This window comes from Corythoichthys intestinalis, chromosome 10 (genome assembly GCF_030265065.1).
Source record: "Corythoichthys intestinalis isolate RoL2023-P3 chromosome 10, ASM3026506v1, whole genome shotgun sequence".
NCBI lineage: Eukaryota > Metazoa > Chordata > Actinopteri > Syngnathiformes > Syngnathidae > Corythoichthys > Corythoichthys intestinalis.
Genome location: NC_080404.1, coordinates 45,324,700 through 45,345,511, shown reverse-complemented (window position 1 = coordinate 45,345,511; position 20,812 = coordinate 45,324,700). Strand labels below are relative to the sequence as shown.

At 38.4% G+C, this 20,812-nt stretch overlaps 1 protein-coding gene across 2 annotated transcripts in view; it reads right to left on the bottom strand.

Annotated features, from left to right (window-relative positions):
• Nucleotides 1–20,324, bottom strand: part of bcl11aa (BCL11 transcription factor A a) — an 89,547-nt gene extending 69,223 nt beyond the window's left edge. The window contains exons 1-2 of one of the 2 annotated variants that reach the window (XM_057847497.1): nucleotides 19,937–20,324; nucleotides 15,888–16,340 (exon numbers count right to left, since the gene is read on the bottom strand). In XM_057847497.1, the coding sequence (XP_057703480.1) occupies nucleotides 15,888–16,340; nucleotides 19,937–19,991 (508 nt within the window). In that variant the 5' untranslated portion in view covers nucleotides 19,992–20,324. The remainder of the gene's footprint in view (nucleotides 1–15,887; nucleotides 16,341–19,936) is intronic. The other variant, XM_057847498.1, reaches the window with a different exon arrangement.
• Between the last annotated feature and the right edge of the window lie 488 nt (nucleotides 20,325–20,812).

Here is a 20,812-nt window from a genome sequence, read left to right as displayed (position 1 = left end):
ATGAACGAACGTTTCTAGTCTAAATGGATTGGGCGTCGACCACCATCAATGCAACCTTAGAGTTAACTGAGACATTATTATAGTGGAAGATTTTGGTAGCAACTTGTTGCTTCCTTTTTATTTATTTATTTATTTATTTATTTATTTTTTAGATATTGACACCTTTATAAAACGATATCTCGATTCTTGCCAGGACCACATCGATAACCTTTGGGGATACAAAGTATCATGATATATCACCATTTCGATACTTTATCACACCCCTAACGAGCATGCACTCACGCATGCATGCAGTTCAAAGTTAACTTGTTGTGGGGCAACAGTTCAAAGAAGTTCTCACTTCATTATTTAGCAACAAAGAAATAAGTGGTATGTAAATAGAACATGTTAAAGTTCCATGTGAATTTAAACTAGTTTCATTTATTTAAAAAGAAAAGAAAAGAAAAGGGAGAAAATGAAAAATGATTATATCCTGCCTTGTTGAAACTTTAGCATTGTTTCAAAAATGAATCGTTTGTATATTTGTATATCAGACAAAAGTATGTATCACCACTCAGTAATACCCGGGTCCACACTCTCTACAAAACTGCTTCATTTTGTTTTAATTATTTAAAAATAAAAGTTGTCTCATTACTTTTTACCTTGGCAACTATCTCAGCATGAAGCTCTTCTTCCATTTTGACCACACGCAGCAAAAATGTGTAAGTATACAAAACACACATGTGTGCCAGAACACCCACAGGGGAAAAAGAGAGAAAAACGGCTAAAAAGTACATTTTAGCCATTCCATTTTGGGGTGATAAATTATCCATTAGATTTCATCATATCTTACAGGGCAATTACATCAAGAAAATGATAGCGGGCACGGGATCAATTATGCATGCTCTTGGCCTAAGACCAAGCACCGGGCATACACACACACAAACGCGCGCGCGCGCACATGAAAATTGCCCATCAGTTCATCTGACTACCTAAAAAAGTTCATTCACTAAATAATTTAGCTGTACTCTGGATACAGTTTCCCAGCTGAATATTAACAACTTTGAAGTGAGTAACAGCAGCCAGAGGTATATACTGTGTGTGTGTGCGCATACTGTATGTGTGAATAGACACCTCAGGAAACAGGCCTCCTGAGTTCCTATGGAGACCACCCCTCAAAACACACATACAAACACTTCGTCCATCACATTGCTCCTTTCTCAGCAATTAAGAATTCCTTTTCATCAGGATGTACTTTCACATATTTCCCCTCACGGCACTTGTACACAAACTGGGAGGAGGGCGGAAGAGGAGTACGTGTGTAAGTCGAAAGTGGGGGGGGGGGGGGAGAAAAAAAAAAAAAGCAACAAAGGGAATCGGGAAAGTAAAAAGGGAAAAGAAAAATTAAAAAGATTAGCGCTTGTTGATTTTGATTCTACTATCCATCGGTATTCTTATCTTCTGAATCATGCACGCTTAACATTTGATGACAATACATGTATTTTATTGACATTTTCGTTTTTTGCTTTTTTTTCCTCTTAAGAGCTTTTTCCAGGACAAAAAAATAAATCTCATCATGAAAAAGCACACCTATAGTCTGTGTGCGAGGATGGCTTGCATGCAACATCAAGGGCGTAGGTTTGCATAGGGACGGTAGGGACAAAACACGAGCAATTTTTCAGGATGTTCAAATTGTCCCCACCAACTTTTAAGCAACCTTATTTGCGTTATATAATGACTTCAGTTATTGAGGTCGTTTAGATTGTCTTCCCATATGTTTTAATTCTTGTAATTGAGCCCACCATTATTACGTGAATCTGTTTCATTATGTTAAGACTTACCGTATTTTTCGGACTATAAGTCGCCCCTGAGTATAAGTCGCACCAGCCATAAAATTCCCAGCAAAGAGGAAAAAAACATATATAAGTCGCACCGGAGTATAAGTCGCATTTTTGGGGGAAATTTACTTGATAATATCCAACACATAGAACAGATATGTCATCTTGAAAGGCAATTTAAAATAAAAATATAATAGAGAACAACATGCTGAATAAGTGTACAGTGATAATGTTACATGATGCATGAACAACGAAATGCGAATATACTGTCCTCACCAGGATGCTACGGCTCGGTCCTGGCTATACAGCGAGCTAAACTCCCAAATGACGATGCTGCACGTCCGTATAATTTGATGACTTTATTTTGGCCGTCGTTATGACACCATCATTTGAAGAGTGAAACTAAAAATAGAAATAATACAAATCAATTTTGTCCTCGATACCAAACAGGTTCGCATCAACGTAAATAAATGATAATTAACTGCTATTACAGCAATGATACAAACAGTTAGCATGCGTTCGCTAGCATTAGCACATCGTTCAAACAACCACACAACTTGCTCTAAGTGTCTGATAGCGGGTGGAAAATACACAACAACAACAGAAAAGATGATGCACACAGGTGTTGCCTCTGTAGAGATATTTTACAAGCATAGACAATGAATGTAGGTTCGCAGCCGTGTTTCTCTCTCTCTCTCTCTCTCTCCCTCTCTCTCACTCAGACGCTACGTAGCTGTCCGTCTTCTTCTGGCGTGTGAACGCTCTTCTTCGCATAAACAAGTGCGAGTGCGCCCCCACTTGGGCATGAAAGCGCTCTTATATTCGGGGTCTGGACATTATACCCATTCACGACGCTAGATGGCACCAGATATCATTGAAGCGACGTTATGTCATGACAGATCTCAGCTACTCTCAAGTTTAACCAGTTTGCATTATTTTATTGCAATGTTTTTCCTTATTCAGATTTGTTTCAAGACTGCAGTTAGTTCGACTTCACTTTGATGATTAATGCAGTTATTGCTATTTTGTTGTTCTATCACAATAGATTGGTTTATTTACATTTCAAAAACCAGAAGCCATTCATTTATGAATGTGATTGCACTTTAGGTTCCATATTTAAATGTTCAGATATTAAGATCTGAATGAGGCAAAATAACATGCTTTTTCTCTCAAATATATTGTTATGATCATTTGTTTCAGATGTACTGTAATTTTTTTCTGTATAAAAATTAATTTGGAGTTCAAAAAGTCTTTTTTCAAACTTGAGTCTTGAAAAAGAGGGGGTCGTCTTATAATCAGGGCCGTCTTATATTCAGGCTAATGCAGTATTTAATTTCTTTATTTAGACAATGATGAGTGGTCTTAAGACAATTTTTTTTTTTGCATTCTTGCACAAGCTTGAATTTATTGTGTTTGTTAATATAATTTATGTTCAAAAATAGACTTGATAAATTACATATTTATACATTAAGCATTATATTATGAAGTCTATGGTTCAAATAATGGAATTTAAATTTGCTTATGAAATCCGGATTTTTTATTCTGGAAGTTTTTAAAAAATGCTTCTTCAGTAATTTTTGAAAACAAAGGTTTAAATTGAACAGTGTAGGCTGAACCAATACACTAAAAAATTAGAATACGTAAGTATATTCACATTTATTTTTCATTGATCATTAACAATGTCCCATCCCCAGCACAAAGTTTACATGCGGGTTATGCCATATCGTCCCTACCAAAGTTGAGACCAAACCTACACCCTTGCAACATGCATACATACAGTTGCGTTGAATCATATCAAATAAAGATTTTGTCTAATATAGAAAAATGCTGTTTTTGATTTTTCTTAATTTGATCTGATTATTAATAAGACAAAAAAATGAATGGTATGTAATTACAGTAAAATACAATGTAGATGGAATTTTTTAACACAATGGTATTCTGTACAATACATTACACAGAACTGTTTTCTTTTAGTTAACTTATTCTGTTAACAATCTTCACCTTTGCGAATACACAAAGTTAACCACCTTCAGCAAAATGTATTCGGAGTATCTTGGTGAGGAGGGGAAAGGAGAATTCGGTTCATTTATCTTTTGTTCAAGAAAAAGAAAAACAGAAGGTTGATACTCAAAATGAATGGACTGACAGAGGGAGCGAGAGATGGGCATTGTGAAATCATTTTACCATGTCAACTGACCCATATAGGACCTAGCCAGATGGTTTGTTTACTATATTTCGTGTGTTTGTGCGTGTGTGTGTCGGTGCGTATAGGACAGGCACAGTAATGAGGAAACAGCCGAGACATCATGTAAATTAAATATGTCCAATATCTGGCTCGGCTCTTAATCATCACAATTAAGAATAATGTAACTTTCATTTATATCAGCCCAAAATCAAAACAACACACACAAAAAAAGAAACAATTTTTCTCATACACACACGCACAATTTACCCAAGGCACAAATGTGAAAATGCACACCCATTGCACATACACAAGCATGAAAACACCCCCTGACATGCGGGCTCTGACAACCGTGGCGGATGTGCACCACGAATGTGCATGGTAATAGGCCAATCAAAAATGCAAAACAATTGGCAATTACTGTGAGGAACTAATGGTCATTAGAATTTACAACTAGGTAATGAACTAAAGTCTGCCCACTGCATGCATATTCATAAAGCTATTTGAGCTTTGAAGATTAAAGTAGCGCTTAAAATTCAAATGAGCGTCCACAAATTATCTGGAAAAGTCAGCGTTGCTGCTGGTGGCGGTTAGTGTATGTGTGTGCGTTTTTTTTTTTTTGGGGGGGGGGGTCCCTTATGCTTACATGTTTATGTGTGTTGAGTTTTTGTCACTTTTTTAACATTCTTATTACTCTTCTTTGCCACTTTCTCTGACAATGTGTCTGCTTTCTAAATCTACTTCAAAATTAAAATGCATTCAAATAGTTTTTCACGGCAAAATGGATAAATATGGAAAATCCTTTGGGAGCCTTTCTCATAAAAATGCACGTATATTACAAACAATGATCCATTCATTCATCCTTAAATGATTGTCCGTCTTTGACAGCAATCAAATTGGATGGAATGTCTATGACCGTCAATGGCAGTGAAGGAGTTCATCTCCTTTGTAAAGTCTACTCTATGTATATCTACCTACTAAATGTGGATGTCTATCGCTGTCATTGGCAGCCAATGAATTAACCTTCCAGCAAACGTTTAAGATTAAAATTGAATTGAATTTATTAAACATTTTTTTCAATTTTCTAACTGTGGAAATTAACATTACATGTGGTCATATTGTCATGCACTATTTTGGGAAGAGCTAGTAGTAACCACATCTTCATCATTCCTTCATTTAATTCCTATCACATTCCAATACAAACAAGTTAATTATAATTAATAAAGTGTCTAAAGAAGTGAATATTAGTATTTGTTTATCTAAGTCTCCGTGATTCGCTGTCATAGTGGCAAGTTTCTCTTCTAGCACAACTTGGACCATAAAGAAGACAGAGAAGAAAAATGGAAAGAAGAAACAGAGGAGTATCTTTTTAATTCATTTGACACACAATTGGTGAAAATTGTAGGCCGACAACATTTTACTGAGAGAAAGTGTATATATTTTTTAGGGCTGTCAAAATTATCGCGTTGACGGGCGGTAATTAATATTTTTAATTAATCACGTTAAAATATTTGACGCAATTAACGCACATGCCCACTTGTTACTTGTGTTTTTTTGTGTTTTGTCGCCCTCTGCTGGCGCTTGGGTGCGACTGATTTTATGGGTTTCAGCACCATGAGAATTGTGTAATTATTGACATCAACAGTGGCAAGCTACTAGTTGTTGTTTTTTTTTTGATTGAAAATTTTACAAATTTTATTAAAACGATACCATTACGAGGGGTTTTAATATAAAATTTCTATAACTTGTACTCACATTTATCTTTTAAGAACTGCAAGTCTTACTATCCATGGATCGCTTTAACAGAATGTTAATAATGTTAATGGCATCTTGTTGATTTATTGTTATAATAAACAAATACAGTACTTATGTACCGTATTTTGAATGTATATATCCGTCGTGTGTCTTATCTTTCCATTTCATCAATAATTTACAGAAAAATATGGCATATTTTATAGATGATTTGAATTGCGATTAATTACGATTAATTAATTTTTAAGCTGTGATTAACTTGATTAAAAATTTTAATCGTTTGACAGCACTAATATTGTTTTCTGAAAATCATCAGCTACAGTGTAGAGTTTATAATTTAACCTCTATAGACATCTTTAACCCTATATAGGGAAAGTGACTGTTTTTGGTCATTTAAAATATTGAATTAAAGTTTTTCAATTAGACCTGGCATCCACTTACGTGGTCATCACCATTTGGGTTATGTATCCACAATACTAATATTTTGCATGTAACTGTGGCCCAAAACGTGATGTACACATTCTAATTATACATATTTTATCATTATAATTATTATGTATTTTTGTTATTCTATCTTTTATGTTCTTACCGAGAGCCATCACCACCCTAAACATGGATCTAACATGACCCCAGGCACACCAGTCATGAAAGGTGCAATGGTATATAACTGACATTGCTGCCGCTGCACTACCTGGACACTTATACAGGGTCAGGCAAAATTATCTGATACATTTGTAGGTTTAATAACAGCCAAATAAAGTATTTTCGAAAAGTACACATAATGTCATTCAGTTTTATTGGGTTTTAAAAATTAAATCAGTAAATCAATCCGTTATTATTGGGTTATTATTAATTATCATTAATGTTATTACCGCATCAACATTTTCTGAAGTACTGGCAGTGCGAGGCCGGTCGGTTGATTTTCGTTTCAATGCAGATCCAGTAGTTCTGAAGTCGGTAACCCATGACAAAATCGTGTTTCGAGCTGGTATGGCATTATGTCTACCAAGATTCAACTGCAACGTTTTGTTGCAGTGACAGATTCATTTGGAAATAAAACAAAATGGCATTATAGGGTAAGTACTTTTCAAAAATATCAACGCTTTTTTGTTTCTTTACTTTATTTGGCTTTCATTCAACCTGAAAATGTGTCAGATCATTTTGCCTGACCCTGTATATAAACACATAAATACATTTTCTATTTTTTCATTGTTTTTATCTACTAAATCCATGTGCAATACAATACATATTATATAATACTACACTGAACCTAAAACGTACTGTGCACAATCTGCCCATTTGTAAATATTTGTGTATTTTTAAGCCTTCTATTTTGTATATTTTTAAGCCTCCTTTTTAAATTAGCTCCCCCCCCAATCTCAATGTACATTTGTATGATGACAATAAAGATATTCTGGTTCTGATTCTAATGTATAAATTAAATAACAAAATGAAAATGAATGACAACAGAAACACACTGGTTATGGCCACCAAAGAAGTTGATTTTTTTAGTGCTGCAACGATTAATCTATTAACTCGAAAGGCTTCGAATCAAATTTTGCTGCTTGGAGTGTTTGTTTAATTAGTGGCGTTGTAATGGTTTGTTTTGAAAGTGTTTGCATTTAGTTTTGTTGATTTAGGTGCATACACTGCCCTCTAGTGAGAACAGCGACATCTCATTAAACATGGCTAAATCCAGCTGCTCCCTGTTAAGACTGACATAAGGTAAGTTCTTGTTTGAGCTAATATGTTTTTTATGAATTCATAATTTAGTTTATAAGTGTATTTAGCCATTTTGTATAGGAATATGTTCTTGAATGATTTGTTAAGAGCTTTAGAAAAAAAATAGCATTTTATAGCATTTAGGCTGGCGGACTTTTTCTGCGCAAGTTTACCAATTGTTCTTTTGCTGTACTTAGATCCTCTTTTTTTTTTTTTTTTTTATACCGTTTGAGGCTAATCTTTTTATTTAATCTTCAATGAAAGCGCAATTCTGCATAGTTTGAAGAAACACTCGGGAATTTTATTTTGTTTTCGCATTTAATGTTCTTTTGAAAGTGCAATCTTAACAAGCCTTTGTTTCACATCTCCTAAAGTGTATTCTGCAATGCATTAAATGTTCCTAATCCAATTACTCGTTTATTCAAACTAACTAGTTGTTAGATTAGTCGACTACTACAATAATCTGCAGCTTCAGCCATATTTCTTTTTTTTTTTTTTTTTTTTTTTGGGAGGGTGGGGGTCATTTCATACAATTTAACTAATTGCCTGCCATTGACAGTTATAGATGTCCAATATATTTAAACTGGGTTCACTGGTTGTGAATGCTCATCTTTCAGAAACATTGATAACGCTAAACATCCAATCCATTTGAATGAACGTTCGTCCATGTGCTGCCAACCCTCCCTTTTGAAATGGTTTGGACATCTACTCTTAATTTGCTAATTGTATCGGACGTCTAGCGCCGTCAATGGCAGCCATTCAGTTAAATGACTACCCTATTTAAGTTTAAATGTTCAACTGACTTTTCTCTATGGACCTCTTTAAATGTTCAATTGACTTCTGCTGATGTAACGCATTTCAAATCATTCATTTGTAGAACCCGCAGCGTCTCTATGAATTATCACCATCTGCAGCTCTTGAGCTTCATTCAGTGAATTGCGCGGTTTAGAACAAGTCCTAACAGTTCTAGATTGTACAAATTACATATGTTATCCTGCTTGAGGGATGAATCCTATTTTGTATGGCAATCAACACCCTTTTCATGGAGCAAAGAGAAGGATGTCAAGTGGTGAAAGTGAGAGAGTGAGACAAACACACACATTTACAATGCCAACATAAAAGATTAGACCCACTCACACACGGCTGGAAAATCTAAGCATCACACACAAACTACCAACGAATCCCCTACCTAGTCCCACACACTTTCAGGGCTTGGGACTAGCACTGGAGAGCTCCGGTGGCTGTGTGTGTGTGTCGGTGTGTGAGCGCACAAGAATATATAAACCCAGTGAGCAGCAAGTGAGCCAAAAGCAGAAGCTTTTCCCTCATGGTACGAAGGAGTAAATGTAGCGTGGACACTGAATTGCTTAGATAAACACAAAAGAATCAGATCAATAAACAATCCTCCACCATCAGTGAGTTTGCAGAGGACTGCACTAGAGTAGTTGCACATGTCAGAGACACTACTGTAAATATAACAAACTAGGAAATCGTTAAAGGACGTCACGTTTCCCATCTATTTTAGGACCGGTCTGTTCTACAATCTCTGTGTAAACTCAGTATTGTTTTGACAACTTCCTTACGGGAGATGTGTATTGTAAGAGCCATGATGCTTCGCTTAAATCAATTGAAACATTCACAAAATATTGCAATTAGTGTTGCACTGATGCCGATACTAGTATCGGTACCGATACGACACTAAAATGATGTCATCGGTATGGGGAAGTGTTAAGAAATTAAATGATGATTCTGAACACTATGTATTCTTGGAGATCTAGTGTCCAACAACCAGCCGCCCAATCCAAGATGGCCACTTGCTTCTATTTTATTAAGGCATCTTTAGTGTGTTCTGGCTGTATGCATCTAAACAGAAAAAAAGCTGAAAGCGCATGGTAGTACTTTGGGTGTGAAAGTCGCCTCTTGTAGACGTTCCACTGTTTTTTCCTAATCTCGTCTCGTCACATCCTGTCTTTCCTGTTTATTTTGCTTTTGCTGCTTGTTTTGTGAAATATCAACAGTGCTGTCATGCTCATTAATGTTCCTCTCAGGTAGAAATTGAAAGGGTTGAACGGATATATGTTTATGTCCCTAGAGTCATACTCTTGAAGCCCAGCAGCATAACCATGTGACATCACCGCCCTACGAAATCAACAACAATGGCAACCTACTAGTTATTTTACAAATTGTATAAAAACGAAAACATCAAGGGGTGTTGCAATATCAAATGATTTTAACTCATTATAATGTTTATTTTCTAAGAACTAGTTTTTGTTTTATTAGTGTTATCCGTGGATCCCTTAAACTGAATGAATTGAACTGATTTTTGCGATCCCAAAAAGAAAAAAAAATGTACTGAACCGTGACTTGTGTGTATCCTCACACACATATATTTTTCAATATGCAGATGAGGCTCTGAATCTCCTGCCTTTGCTCTTGTTGTTTTGATTTTTTTAAATTACACAACGTTCATGGATACGTCATTCAAGAAAAGTTTAGTGCAAGTGACTATTTTTAGTAATTAAATAAATATATATTATTATAATGTAGCATCTATAAGTACAACGCTAACTTGGTGATGATAATGCACACTCAGCAAAAAAAACTACATTATTTTCAATTAATTTTACCCACTTGGGTGCCACGAACTGTACTTAAAAAAAAAAAAAAAGTTGCCCGAGAGTTAAAGATGACGCTTGCCATGCTAATGCTAAAAAGAAGGCGAATACTATACTGATGCCACCTAGCCAAACATCACATTTGCAACGGCGTCACCACCCCATTCCCTCCTTCCCACTCTGCATTTTCCAGAGCAGGCGGGCGGATGTGTGACCAAATCAGACAACTTGTGCTTCATTCAACCAAATTGTAGTTACGCGCCCCTTCATACCCTCAGTAACGGTAACGGCATTGCAAAGATGGGAAAAGTAATTTATTAGATTACTCATTACTGAAAAAAAATAAAGCTGTTACACTCTAACACTGTTATTAACAACACTGGATACCACACAGCCATGTATCTGTATCCGAAGCCAAAAAATGCTTTCAGTGCAACACTAATAGCAATACATCGGATTGCGCATTATTCCACAATTTCCACTCCTAACCAATTTATGGAGAACTACAAGAATGGAAATGACCAATTTGTTGTCCCCAGCAGTAATTATTTCCCACCGCTGTCAATCAGCATTCATGTGTTGTCCTACTGTTGATCTTCTACTCCTCCAAGAAAGATATTTACATTTAGCGAACACATTCCAAATCCGAAAAAACAGAAGTTCAAAAAGGCTTCACTTGAGTCTACTAATAAACCTTACGCAAGAAAAGGAACGAAAGAGGGGCTATCAATAGATTAGTGATGGCAGCCTGTGTGTGAAATCTCTTTGTAGGCTCGCTGTAGCGTGAGACAGACACACTAAACACACTCAAAGTGGTTCAGTTACAATGTACATTGTTGGATTTGCATGAACTATTAAATGCTGTAAGGAAAGGATACAAACTCATGAGTGAAAAGATAAAATGATTTTGGGGGAAAATTCAAAACAGACAGCAAGAGGAATGAGGCTGAGAATGTGATCTGACACCATGCAAAAAAATAAATGGACCTTGGAGATGAACTAATATGTATTGAGGTAAGTTGCATTAGCAGTGATGATGAGATAATTACTAAACAATAAATCATACACAACAATCATCATGTTACCAGCTTTCAAATGGGAATATCACCAGTAGCAGGCTAATGGCTTTCATAGATAGCTTGAAGTGGGCCTCAATACATTTTAGGGTTCATCTGCGCAAGTAGGAATAATGGCTGTGCTAATGAGCTAATATTGATAGAGTAGCACAGTTTATCAGCCGATAACATCGTTGGTCAATAGGATGAACAGTTGTTTCCTCTGGCTCCTTTTCAGCTCATTAAGGCACATACTGTAACTGATGTGTCAACGAGGAGGGCTTGCATACTCTAAATTGTCGTCACAATTAGCAGGAGCACAAAATAATGTCGAAACAACAAAAAAATCTGTTTTCAAACCACTAAAATCCATAAAACCATGCAAATATGAGGTGGGAGATGTGATCATTGACACACACGCTCACACACACATGCGAAGCTTTCTCTATTGAGACATTAGCAATGCTTTTTTTTTTTTGGAATGAATGAATGAATGAAATGCCTAAGGGATTATATCACAATTTTCATCTCAGTCAGGGATTAATAGAATAAATGGGCAAAAGAGAGTGCATATTGTGTGAGTGTGTGTGTGCTAGAGAGGTATGCTGTTATTTTTTTACGGTTTTGGGTTGTTGTTTTTTTTTTTGCATCACTGATTTGCTTATACAATCCTCTCACACATAAACACACACAGGTAATGCATCCTTTCTGCAGCCGGATCTCTTTGATATGCAAATAGCGGCGGCCGAGCACGAGTCAGACGCTTTGTGCTCTTTGGAGCGTTGCAGCAGGAGCATCATATTCGCACTCTGACCACAGATACACATTTCACAACAAGCAGCACCAGAATCATCACATCATCCGTACACAAAAACATTATCAAAAGAAGAGTTATAGAGAAAAAAAAGTCATGAGTTCCAGCCAGGTTGAAAAATTATAGCAATTGCAAATCCATTAAATCTTACTATTTGATGCTCCACTAGTAACAATAATTAAACACCTTGCAAATACTGTAATGAGACTGCTGTATTTAAAAAAAAAATGGCTAAACAACATACATCTGTTTGAGTTTGCTCAAAAAAGGTTAATTTGAAATGTCTGACTGGCTTGATTTACTGTAAGGAAAACTTAAATATATAATTAGAGATGTCGCTGGAACACAACAAGTCAGCTTTAATAAAGAAAGAACCACACTAAGTGTCCGCTCTGTTCGTCGTTTCATCATTAGGAATGCTAGGCAGATATAATCAAGGCTGAAGCTCAGGCAGGATTTTTTTTCTGACATATTTACTTTGCTATGACAGTTTGGGGTCAATTAGGATGAAAGCAACGGGGCAGGAAGGGGAATACTGGCTTTTATTATCAGAGTAGATGTGTCCTTTTTTATCCTAACAGAAAGCTGCTTGAGAGTTAAAGTGTAAAAATCATAACTATGTCTTTTTGTAGCTCAGATTCCGAAAAGACATATAGAACAACCATCCTGTTTTCTCCGCCGGTTTGAGTATACAGCTGTTCATACTGAGACGTTCCCACACACAACGCTATTGAAGCAACCAGGCGCCTGCATTATGATGTAAATCGCTCTAATAACCCAGTTGAGCTGGTCTGCGTGTGCGTGTGTGTGTTGAAATATAGTCAATGCTTAGACAAGCAAGTTTGCCTGAAAATAAGCCACACCCTCTTTCGCACAGACACGGATTTATAGAAAAAATGTCTAAAGCAAATTTGTCTGTCAACAAATATTCTCGTTTGTACACCTAATCTTAAATGATATTTAATGCGGGACAGAACAAGCAAATTTGTCAACAAATATCCTAGTTTGTACACCTCATATTAAATGATATTTAATGTGGGGCAGAACTCACAAACAGTAATTGCTTGGAGTGCTTGGGATTCGTGAGACGCACTCAAGGAACAAAATGTTTTGGGTTTTTTTCTATTTCTCTTCATCTGCATCCCATTTTTTGGACTATTTGTCTTTCTGCAGTGGCTAATTCGGTTTAGACAGGGAGCCGCTAAAAACGACTGCTAATTAAAATGCATGGGGAAGAAAAAATGTCACTGTAACAAATAATTAGTGGCGTTGCAATACGTTATATGAATGACTATGCCTTTCGGAGTTTACTTAATGTTGGTTTTACCCTCTCTACGCGTGCCTATTTGATTGCTTCACAGGGGGAAAGATGAGGGAGAAGATACAAGGGAGGATACATCCCATATTTTACCTACGAAGCACATGGTGGTGAAAGAAAGATGTTTGAAGTACTGACGCAGGACGTAGAGCTGGGCTGCATTTAGTTGGGCTAGATGTGGCAATGAAAGAGGGGAAACCACACCGAGCGGACACATCTGCTCAGGCCACATGAGAGAGGCGGGCGCGCACACACACATTCTATGCGCTGAAACTCAGAAGGAGGGTGCACATACTCGCAGGAATTTAAGTCCGAGTCGTAAATGCTCACATTTACACAAGAAGTTGAGTCTTGAACTCATTGCCTGCTATTGACGGCACTGGACGTCCAATCCAATGAGTTGTGGGAAGTGGGATGGTGGCATTCCCTCCTAATTCAAATGGATAGGACATTCAGTGCCATTGATGGCAGACAATGAGCAAAAGCGGATTTTAAGGGGGGCCAGGGCCCTCCTGGTGGTCGAAAAGTGTCATTGCATGTAATTGACTTTCTTATATATGGCGGAAAACACAGACAAGACTGAAAAAGCAGTTTCTGTTCTTGCACTCCTCTTTAATAGAAACTGCTGTATTTTAAGCCAAAACAACTGTTGTGTTTGATAGAACATTATGTCTATATTGCCATAGCAGATTCATGGTGCATTAAGCCCCCGAAGTATTTTTAATTTGCCGGTTTTAACCTGAAAACCCCTGTTTACATACGTCGCACAATCGCTTTTGTTTCAACCCTGCCATATAACGAAGGTAATTTAATATTGAAAATGTCTCTCATTTTTAGCTTTGAATCATTAATTGATGTCTAATATCTCGTTTAAAAAAAAAAACAACTTTAAAAAATTATTCACTCGCATATTTTAAACTTTTAAACAAATTACCTCACAATGAAAAAAATGGTGTCTGTAAAAAAGTCACTGACTTTTTTTCTTTATTTCTGTCGCATTTTTCCCGATATGTTAGATGATAAATAATCGATCCAAACAAAGAAAAACTGGAAAGAAAAGTTTAAAAAGGTAAATATATGAAAAAGAAAATCTCGACCACTCCTTGATGTCTGCGATTTCAACATCCCAACCCTTGTTATATTACCATGTTTCACGCATAAAATCCCCCAAAAATGCAGCTGTGGCCATTCACAGCTGTATCCTGACACTCAGTGATACACGCGACATGGAGTTTTTGGATCGAAACAAGGTAAGTACTCGATAATTTTAAAGTTTAAAGTAAATTAAAGTCATGGCGTCTGTAATTCTGCTCTCGCGTGCTCTCACCTCCAGATAGGGTTTTGCTGTTTAAATTATTATTTTTTTTTTTTAAATGCCCTCCTGTTCAAATTTTTTCTTCCTCCAGAAAATTGAGATTTTAAGCTTTCCAATGATGTATCACACATGCATATCAGACAATTTTGAAAGTCGGCTTAAATTAGGGGTCTCAGAGCGGAACTTCAAGTCACCTGAGTGTTTTCCGCCATATATATAAAAGTTGTAAAGCAATAAAACTGCAACAAAAATGAATGAAATGAACAAAAAATATATATTTTTTATTATGGTTCAAAATTATTTTTCAAGCACCTTAGACAGTCATTTGCTTTTGCACATAATTTTAAAAGATATATATAACAGAGAAAAAAATCTTTTTTTTAAATGATTTTTTTTTTTTTATTGAAGCAACTTTTTGAGGGATTGAATGATTTAGATACAAATGTCCTAATCATAATATGGCCCAAACACAAAAAAGATTGCTTCAATCAAAGAAAACTTTTTCAAGGAAAAATTCAGTGTTCATATGCAATATGCATATGATTGAAGTTTTTCTTGAATTGAATTGAAGCAACTTTTTTTTGATTGAATAATAAAGACACAAATCTACCTCCGTATGGCTCCGCCCAAGGAGATACAATTTTGACTGTGGTAACTACATTGGCACAACAAGATGACGATCTTGGCGAAAAGTATTGCCTAAGCAGTCTGATTTAGAATTCCCCTCAAGAATGATGGGAAACAAAAAAACGCTCATTGTCAACTTATTGTTTTAAATATTCTTAAAAGTTAATTCTATTGCTGACACAGCATTTTGGGGTCATCAAAATGTTGTGCCCCCCCTTCCCCAAAAGTCAAACTCCGCCTATGACAATGAGTTAAAAAGAGCGAATACGTAAATTGAATGCTGGTTGGAACGGACGCTTATTTTTCCAGGTGTCATTCAGACTTCTCGCTACTCTTTTGTGGAGAAAACGAAAAGCCGAGGCTTGTCTCAACATGCTTTCTTAGTCTAGCGTATACAGGCTAATGTACCCATGTCATCTAATACTACACGCAACACGCACAAAGATGTGTGAAACAAAGTCTGCAGAAGTATAAAACTTTAAATGATGTAAGCTGAAATCCATGCATACTTATTGTGTCATCTGACTGAAATTGTAGCGCTCTATTCACATTCTTGTGGATGAAAAAGCATTTGCTGCAAAGAAAATCTGCAAAACATCACCCTATTCTGAGGCCCCGTGTGCAAACGCGGCGGGAAAAGATGCATGACGGGAGGTGCAAAAACAGTTACCTGGGAGGAGCTCCTGTTTGGGGAAGATTCCCCGAGGTGACGAGAAGCGATCGTCGTCGTCATCCGCCAGCGTGGCCTGGATGCCGACCTCCACGGGCCTTCGGCTGCGCAGGGAGCTCAAGGCGGGAGACGGGGTCAGAGCTAGGCCCGGGGAAGGGGAGGGAGGCTTGTCCAGTCCTCGGCCCACCGTCAGACACGGAGGACCGTGACATCGCTTCCTCTTGTGCTCGATAAAGAGCAGGATGTCCGCCAAGGGGAACGTGGCCTGGCACTGGCCGCAGGTCAGCAGGTCCTGTTCCGATGAATGGTGAGGGTCATGACCCAGCCGCGATAGCCGGCCTAAGGTAGAGCCTGGGCGGTGGCCGTTGAGACTGCCGCTCCCCTCCGAGTGCTCCGAGCAACGCTCCGACAACTCCTCCGAGGAGACGACTGCCGTGGAAAGGGGGTCGGCTGCTGGCAATGAAGAGCAAGGCCAAAGAACAAGAAATAGATGAGAGTGGGAGGAATGAAGGTTGGAAATTAGAAAATGAGTCTTACTCTTAGGAAATCAAGTGGCATATCTATATTGTACATCTTTTTCATTATTCCTTTTGCCGCAGTTATCTGTGTGAATTGAGGAGGGAGCAACAAAACAACTATAAAGAGAAGCTTTCAACGTGCTTAGCATGCAAGAAAACAATAACAACTTTTACGTCAGCCTTGTCATTTGGACGGAATTATTATCTGCTCGCATCAACACCTTAACCTTTTCATGCACAAATTATATTTTTTGTTTTTCAAACTGTTACAAGGCATTCATTTAACTCATTGGCTGCCATTGACGGCGCTAAACGTACTATCAATTTTGACTGGGAGGGCCGAATGAACAAGAGTTTATTCGCCCCTCCCAGTCCCCCATGTGAAGCATTCACAGGCAATCTTCTCAGTTTAAATGGCATGCAATGAGTTAAATACTCTGAAAAAAATAATAATAATAACAACTTTTGAGTGTTACTTGTGGCCGTAACCAGTGTGTATTTCTGTTTCTATTCATTTAATTTCATTAATTTAGTGTTTATTAACATAGTGTTCATTTATAGATTTATTTATAGTCATAAAAATGTTTTATATTTATATATATGTGGTTAAAGGTTTTGTGTTTTAATATAATAATATAGAAAAAAGCAACTTTTGAAAAGCTGTCTACTGTGATGATTACTGTCTCTTAAAGCATTAATAGTCAGCAATTTCTTTCACAACGACATGGATAATACGTCTATTTTTTTGTGGGTGTGTGTCTAACAGTGGTACACAAACATTTTGACTTTTCTAGCCTTGTTACAAACAATTTTGTCACCGTTACCAGCAGATAGAAAACCATGATAAACATGTCATATATATGCAAGGCCCAGGCCAAAAATGTATGTCATACTTCTGACTTTTAGCAGTTTTTCAGCAAGAATTCATCCCTAAAATGAGCCATTCAATACGATTACTTACTCTTTCGGTGTCGGATTAAGTCTTAGACTACTTTTTAAGAAGGCTTTTGTCGTCAAACCTTCTCACAGTGGAGTAAAGACGTGCGAACAGAGCAACGGCTGAATTAAAGAAGCGTATTTCAGTGTCCTTCTTTTAAAGATCTTCCAGTCGAAGGTGAGGAGTGTGACTCCGCGCTCGCCAGATAATGCTCGTTGACCTTCTTTACTCAGCCAGCCAATTTCACATTTTAATGAACTTAAAACCACTGAGGATCAAAAAATAGATTTTAATTTTCATCGTCTGGGCGATTGGTACAGATTTTGTCTGATAAAAGATAGGTTCGGAGACTGTGTTGGAATGCAAGACACTGTATTTGTGTGAGTGTGTGTGTCTTTTTTTGTGTTCTGTGGAATACACCCCCTCCAGGAATTATATTATCATTTGAACGCTCTACTCCCGCACACATCTGTGTGAAAACTGGGACATGGAGATAACATGATAAATTCACCAACACCACCACAACCCCCTTCACCCCAGCGTTATCCTACAACCACCCCTGCACCCCACTGATTTTACTTCAGGTCAGTGCAGCTTTACTCTTGTTACACAACTGCAGCAAAAAGAGGATAGATGGTAACTCAGTGAAAAAATAAAACCTTAATAGTGATAGAATACAAAATGTTAGTGCACTGATTGGAACGCGTTTTGTTGCATTTCTAGCAGCATGAGGAAGAGAGAACAAGGTGCCAAAAATGTTATGGTAGAAGAACACTGTCTTTGCAAAACAGTGTAAGAACAACCCTGAGCATAATAAAGTTTGTTAGTGTGTTACATGTTACAGTGCGTAAAACTTCATTCTTATAAACATACAATAAGACGGCGAGACTGTTGGAAATTTGGATTTGAAAGTTATAATTCTGGTTTTGGACCGCTCAAAGTGAAAGTTGGTCATGTTGTACAAATACAAGTAAAATTATATGTATACATGCATCTTTAGTAAGTAAATTACAGTATTAATCATAAATAGAAAACTAATAGTAAAATTCTATTCCGTGCACCTGCTATGGGGGGGGGGGGGGGGGGGGATCATGCATGATGTTTTTATGTGATATGTATGCAAAACTTGGGAAAATTGGAAGACTTGGAAGACCCCCCCCAGTCAATGTGTGGGATTTTGATGATGGGAAGATTCTAGTGTGGTGGGGGTGTGTGTGTCTGTCTGTGTGTGCACTTAGTCCCCTACATGTGAGACCCCCCCCCCCTCCAAAAAAAAAAAAAAACACCTCATCCATTCCTCCCAATTGTCCACACACCGTACCAGTGTGTGGAGGGGTAACAGTGAAAGTCAAGTTCAAGCTTTGAGCTGGATATTGTGATCATGCTCTGCCTCCTAGCGACAGTTTATCGCCATGGTCACTGTCACCCACCATGTACACTCCCACCCCACTCCACCCCCTTGAAAAAAAATGTATCTAAACCGAGCAGCTGCACGAGCGATAACCAATCAATATAAATACATGAACAAGTACTGCTGTTTTAGAATGAAAATATTTTTATGGTTAAATATTGTTTCATTTGATTTTTTTCCACAATTTAGTGAACTATTGAAATAGTCCTAGGCTTGTAATTCAACACGACACATGCATGGCTATTCTCCTTGTAATTTGATAACAAATGTATTACTTGACCTCGTATATTAGACTCTGATGTCAATGTAAGAGCAATAAAGACGACAAATTACCGTTTAGGTGCTCGATACGTTGTGCGTAATGGGTCATTTTGGTGTAAAACGGTATTGAAATCTAATAAAGTTAGAACAAATACTTTTTTCTTAAATCAGAAGCTCATTAACCGCTTAAAAATGTTATCATTGCCATATCCCAAAAATAATTCAGCTGTATAATAATAAATGAAACACGGGACAAGACAAGCAGTTCCTGTTGCTGTCTTCCAACTCCGCGCTGCGTAAACTCTCTTGCGTGTGTTTCAGTGAGAAAGTTCCTGAACTAGGATGCACACTAATACATTTACATAATAGGCGTTCGGATTTTAAATGCGCGTAAAGGAAATCGATGTGTGTTGTCTGCGCCCAGCGCGGTGTTGCTATGACCAAGGCAGTTTGTAAACACGAGCTGATGTTCTTCCCCTGTTTCAATTTCAACTCCAACTTTATGTTTCAGTATTAAGAAAAAAAATCCCAAAGGTAAAACTTGCTCAAGTGATGTTCCGATGGTGGGGTGTCTCCCCAAGCCAAGAGCGCGATTCAGATGAGCCGTGCGTGCGCGTCTAATGACCGGTCCGATCGTAGGGGCACCGGAACACGAGCCAATTGACCCGGTCGCTACAAAATGTGCTTTGGATCCGTTTGTTTTGCGACTAAACTTATTTTGGGCTCGCTTACGAACTAACGTGCAGCACTTTTGCAGCCGCGCTGCCGAGTCCAGTTGACCGCGGGTCCAAGCGGTCCATCCCGGTGTCCTCGCGGCTGACATTCCGCTGACTTCCCACCCACCAACACCACCCGATCGCCGATTGAACTGAACAAGACCAGTGCACGGGCATGTATCTCCCCGTTTCTGGTTTGTACTTACGCGAGAAATCCCGTTTACTTAAGTGCTGAGGTTTGCCTTGCTTGCGGCGAGACATGGTGGCTGGCGGCGGCGCTCAGTGCGGATCACATCGGGAAGCGCCGGGGTTACACATAGGAGACTCCGGTGGGGCAAAAGAATGTCTTCGTCCGGCGCCTTCGTCATCCACACACAATCACAACAAAAATAATTTAGGAGGGGAAAAAAAATTAAAACTAATTAGAAATAATACAAAGATGGCGCGGAGGCGAAGATGGATCGCAGGATCGCCTTCATGGCTTTTTTGAGAAAGAAGAGCGGAGAAAAGAGAGAGTGTGTATGTGTGTGTGTATGAGGATGGAGAGAGAGGAGAGGAGAGAGGGGAGAGCGATGGAAAAAAATGGCAAAAGCCCCCTCCGCCCCCCCACCGCCGCCACCACCCCCCAACCCTCCCCCCCACCCCCGTGGTTGGGGGTTCAAGTGCACGGACGTGACGTTCCCGGCGAACTTGAACGTCAGGCGGTGGACGGACACCCGACATACAAAAACATGGGCAGGGCCGAGGCACCCGAGTGGGAGTGGGAGTGGGAGGAGGGACGGATGGGACGTGAAATAACAACACCAATGGACGATCATTGGCGAGGGGAGGTGGAGGAGGAGGAAAAGGAGGGGAGGGCCTCACATGAGAAGTAGACCTGGTGGAAACCAATGGACACAGAGATCAGGGGGGCCGGACAAGGCACACTTAGAAGGAAGGGTGCGGGGAGGGGGGTGCCAAAGAGAGAGAGAGATGGAGCGCGAGAGAGAAATGTGTAATGAAAGCAATATGCAGAGAGGGAAAGGGACGTGGACGTGAAACAGACAGGGCAAGTAGAGCTGCCGACCGACAGTCATACTGCT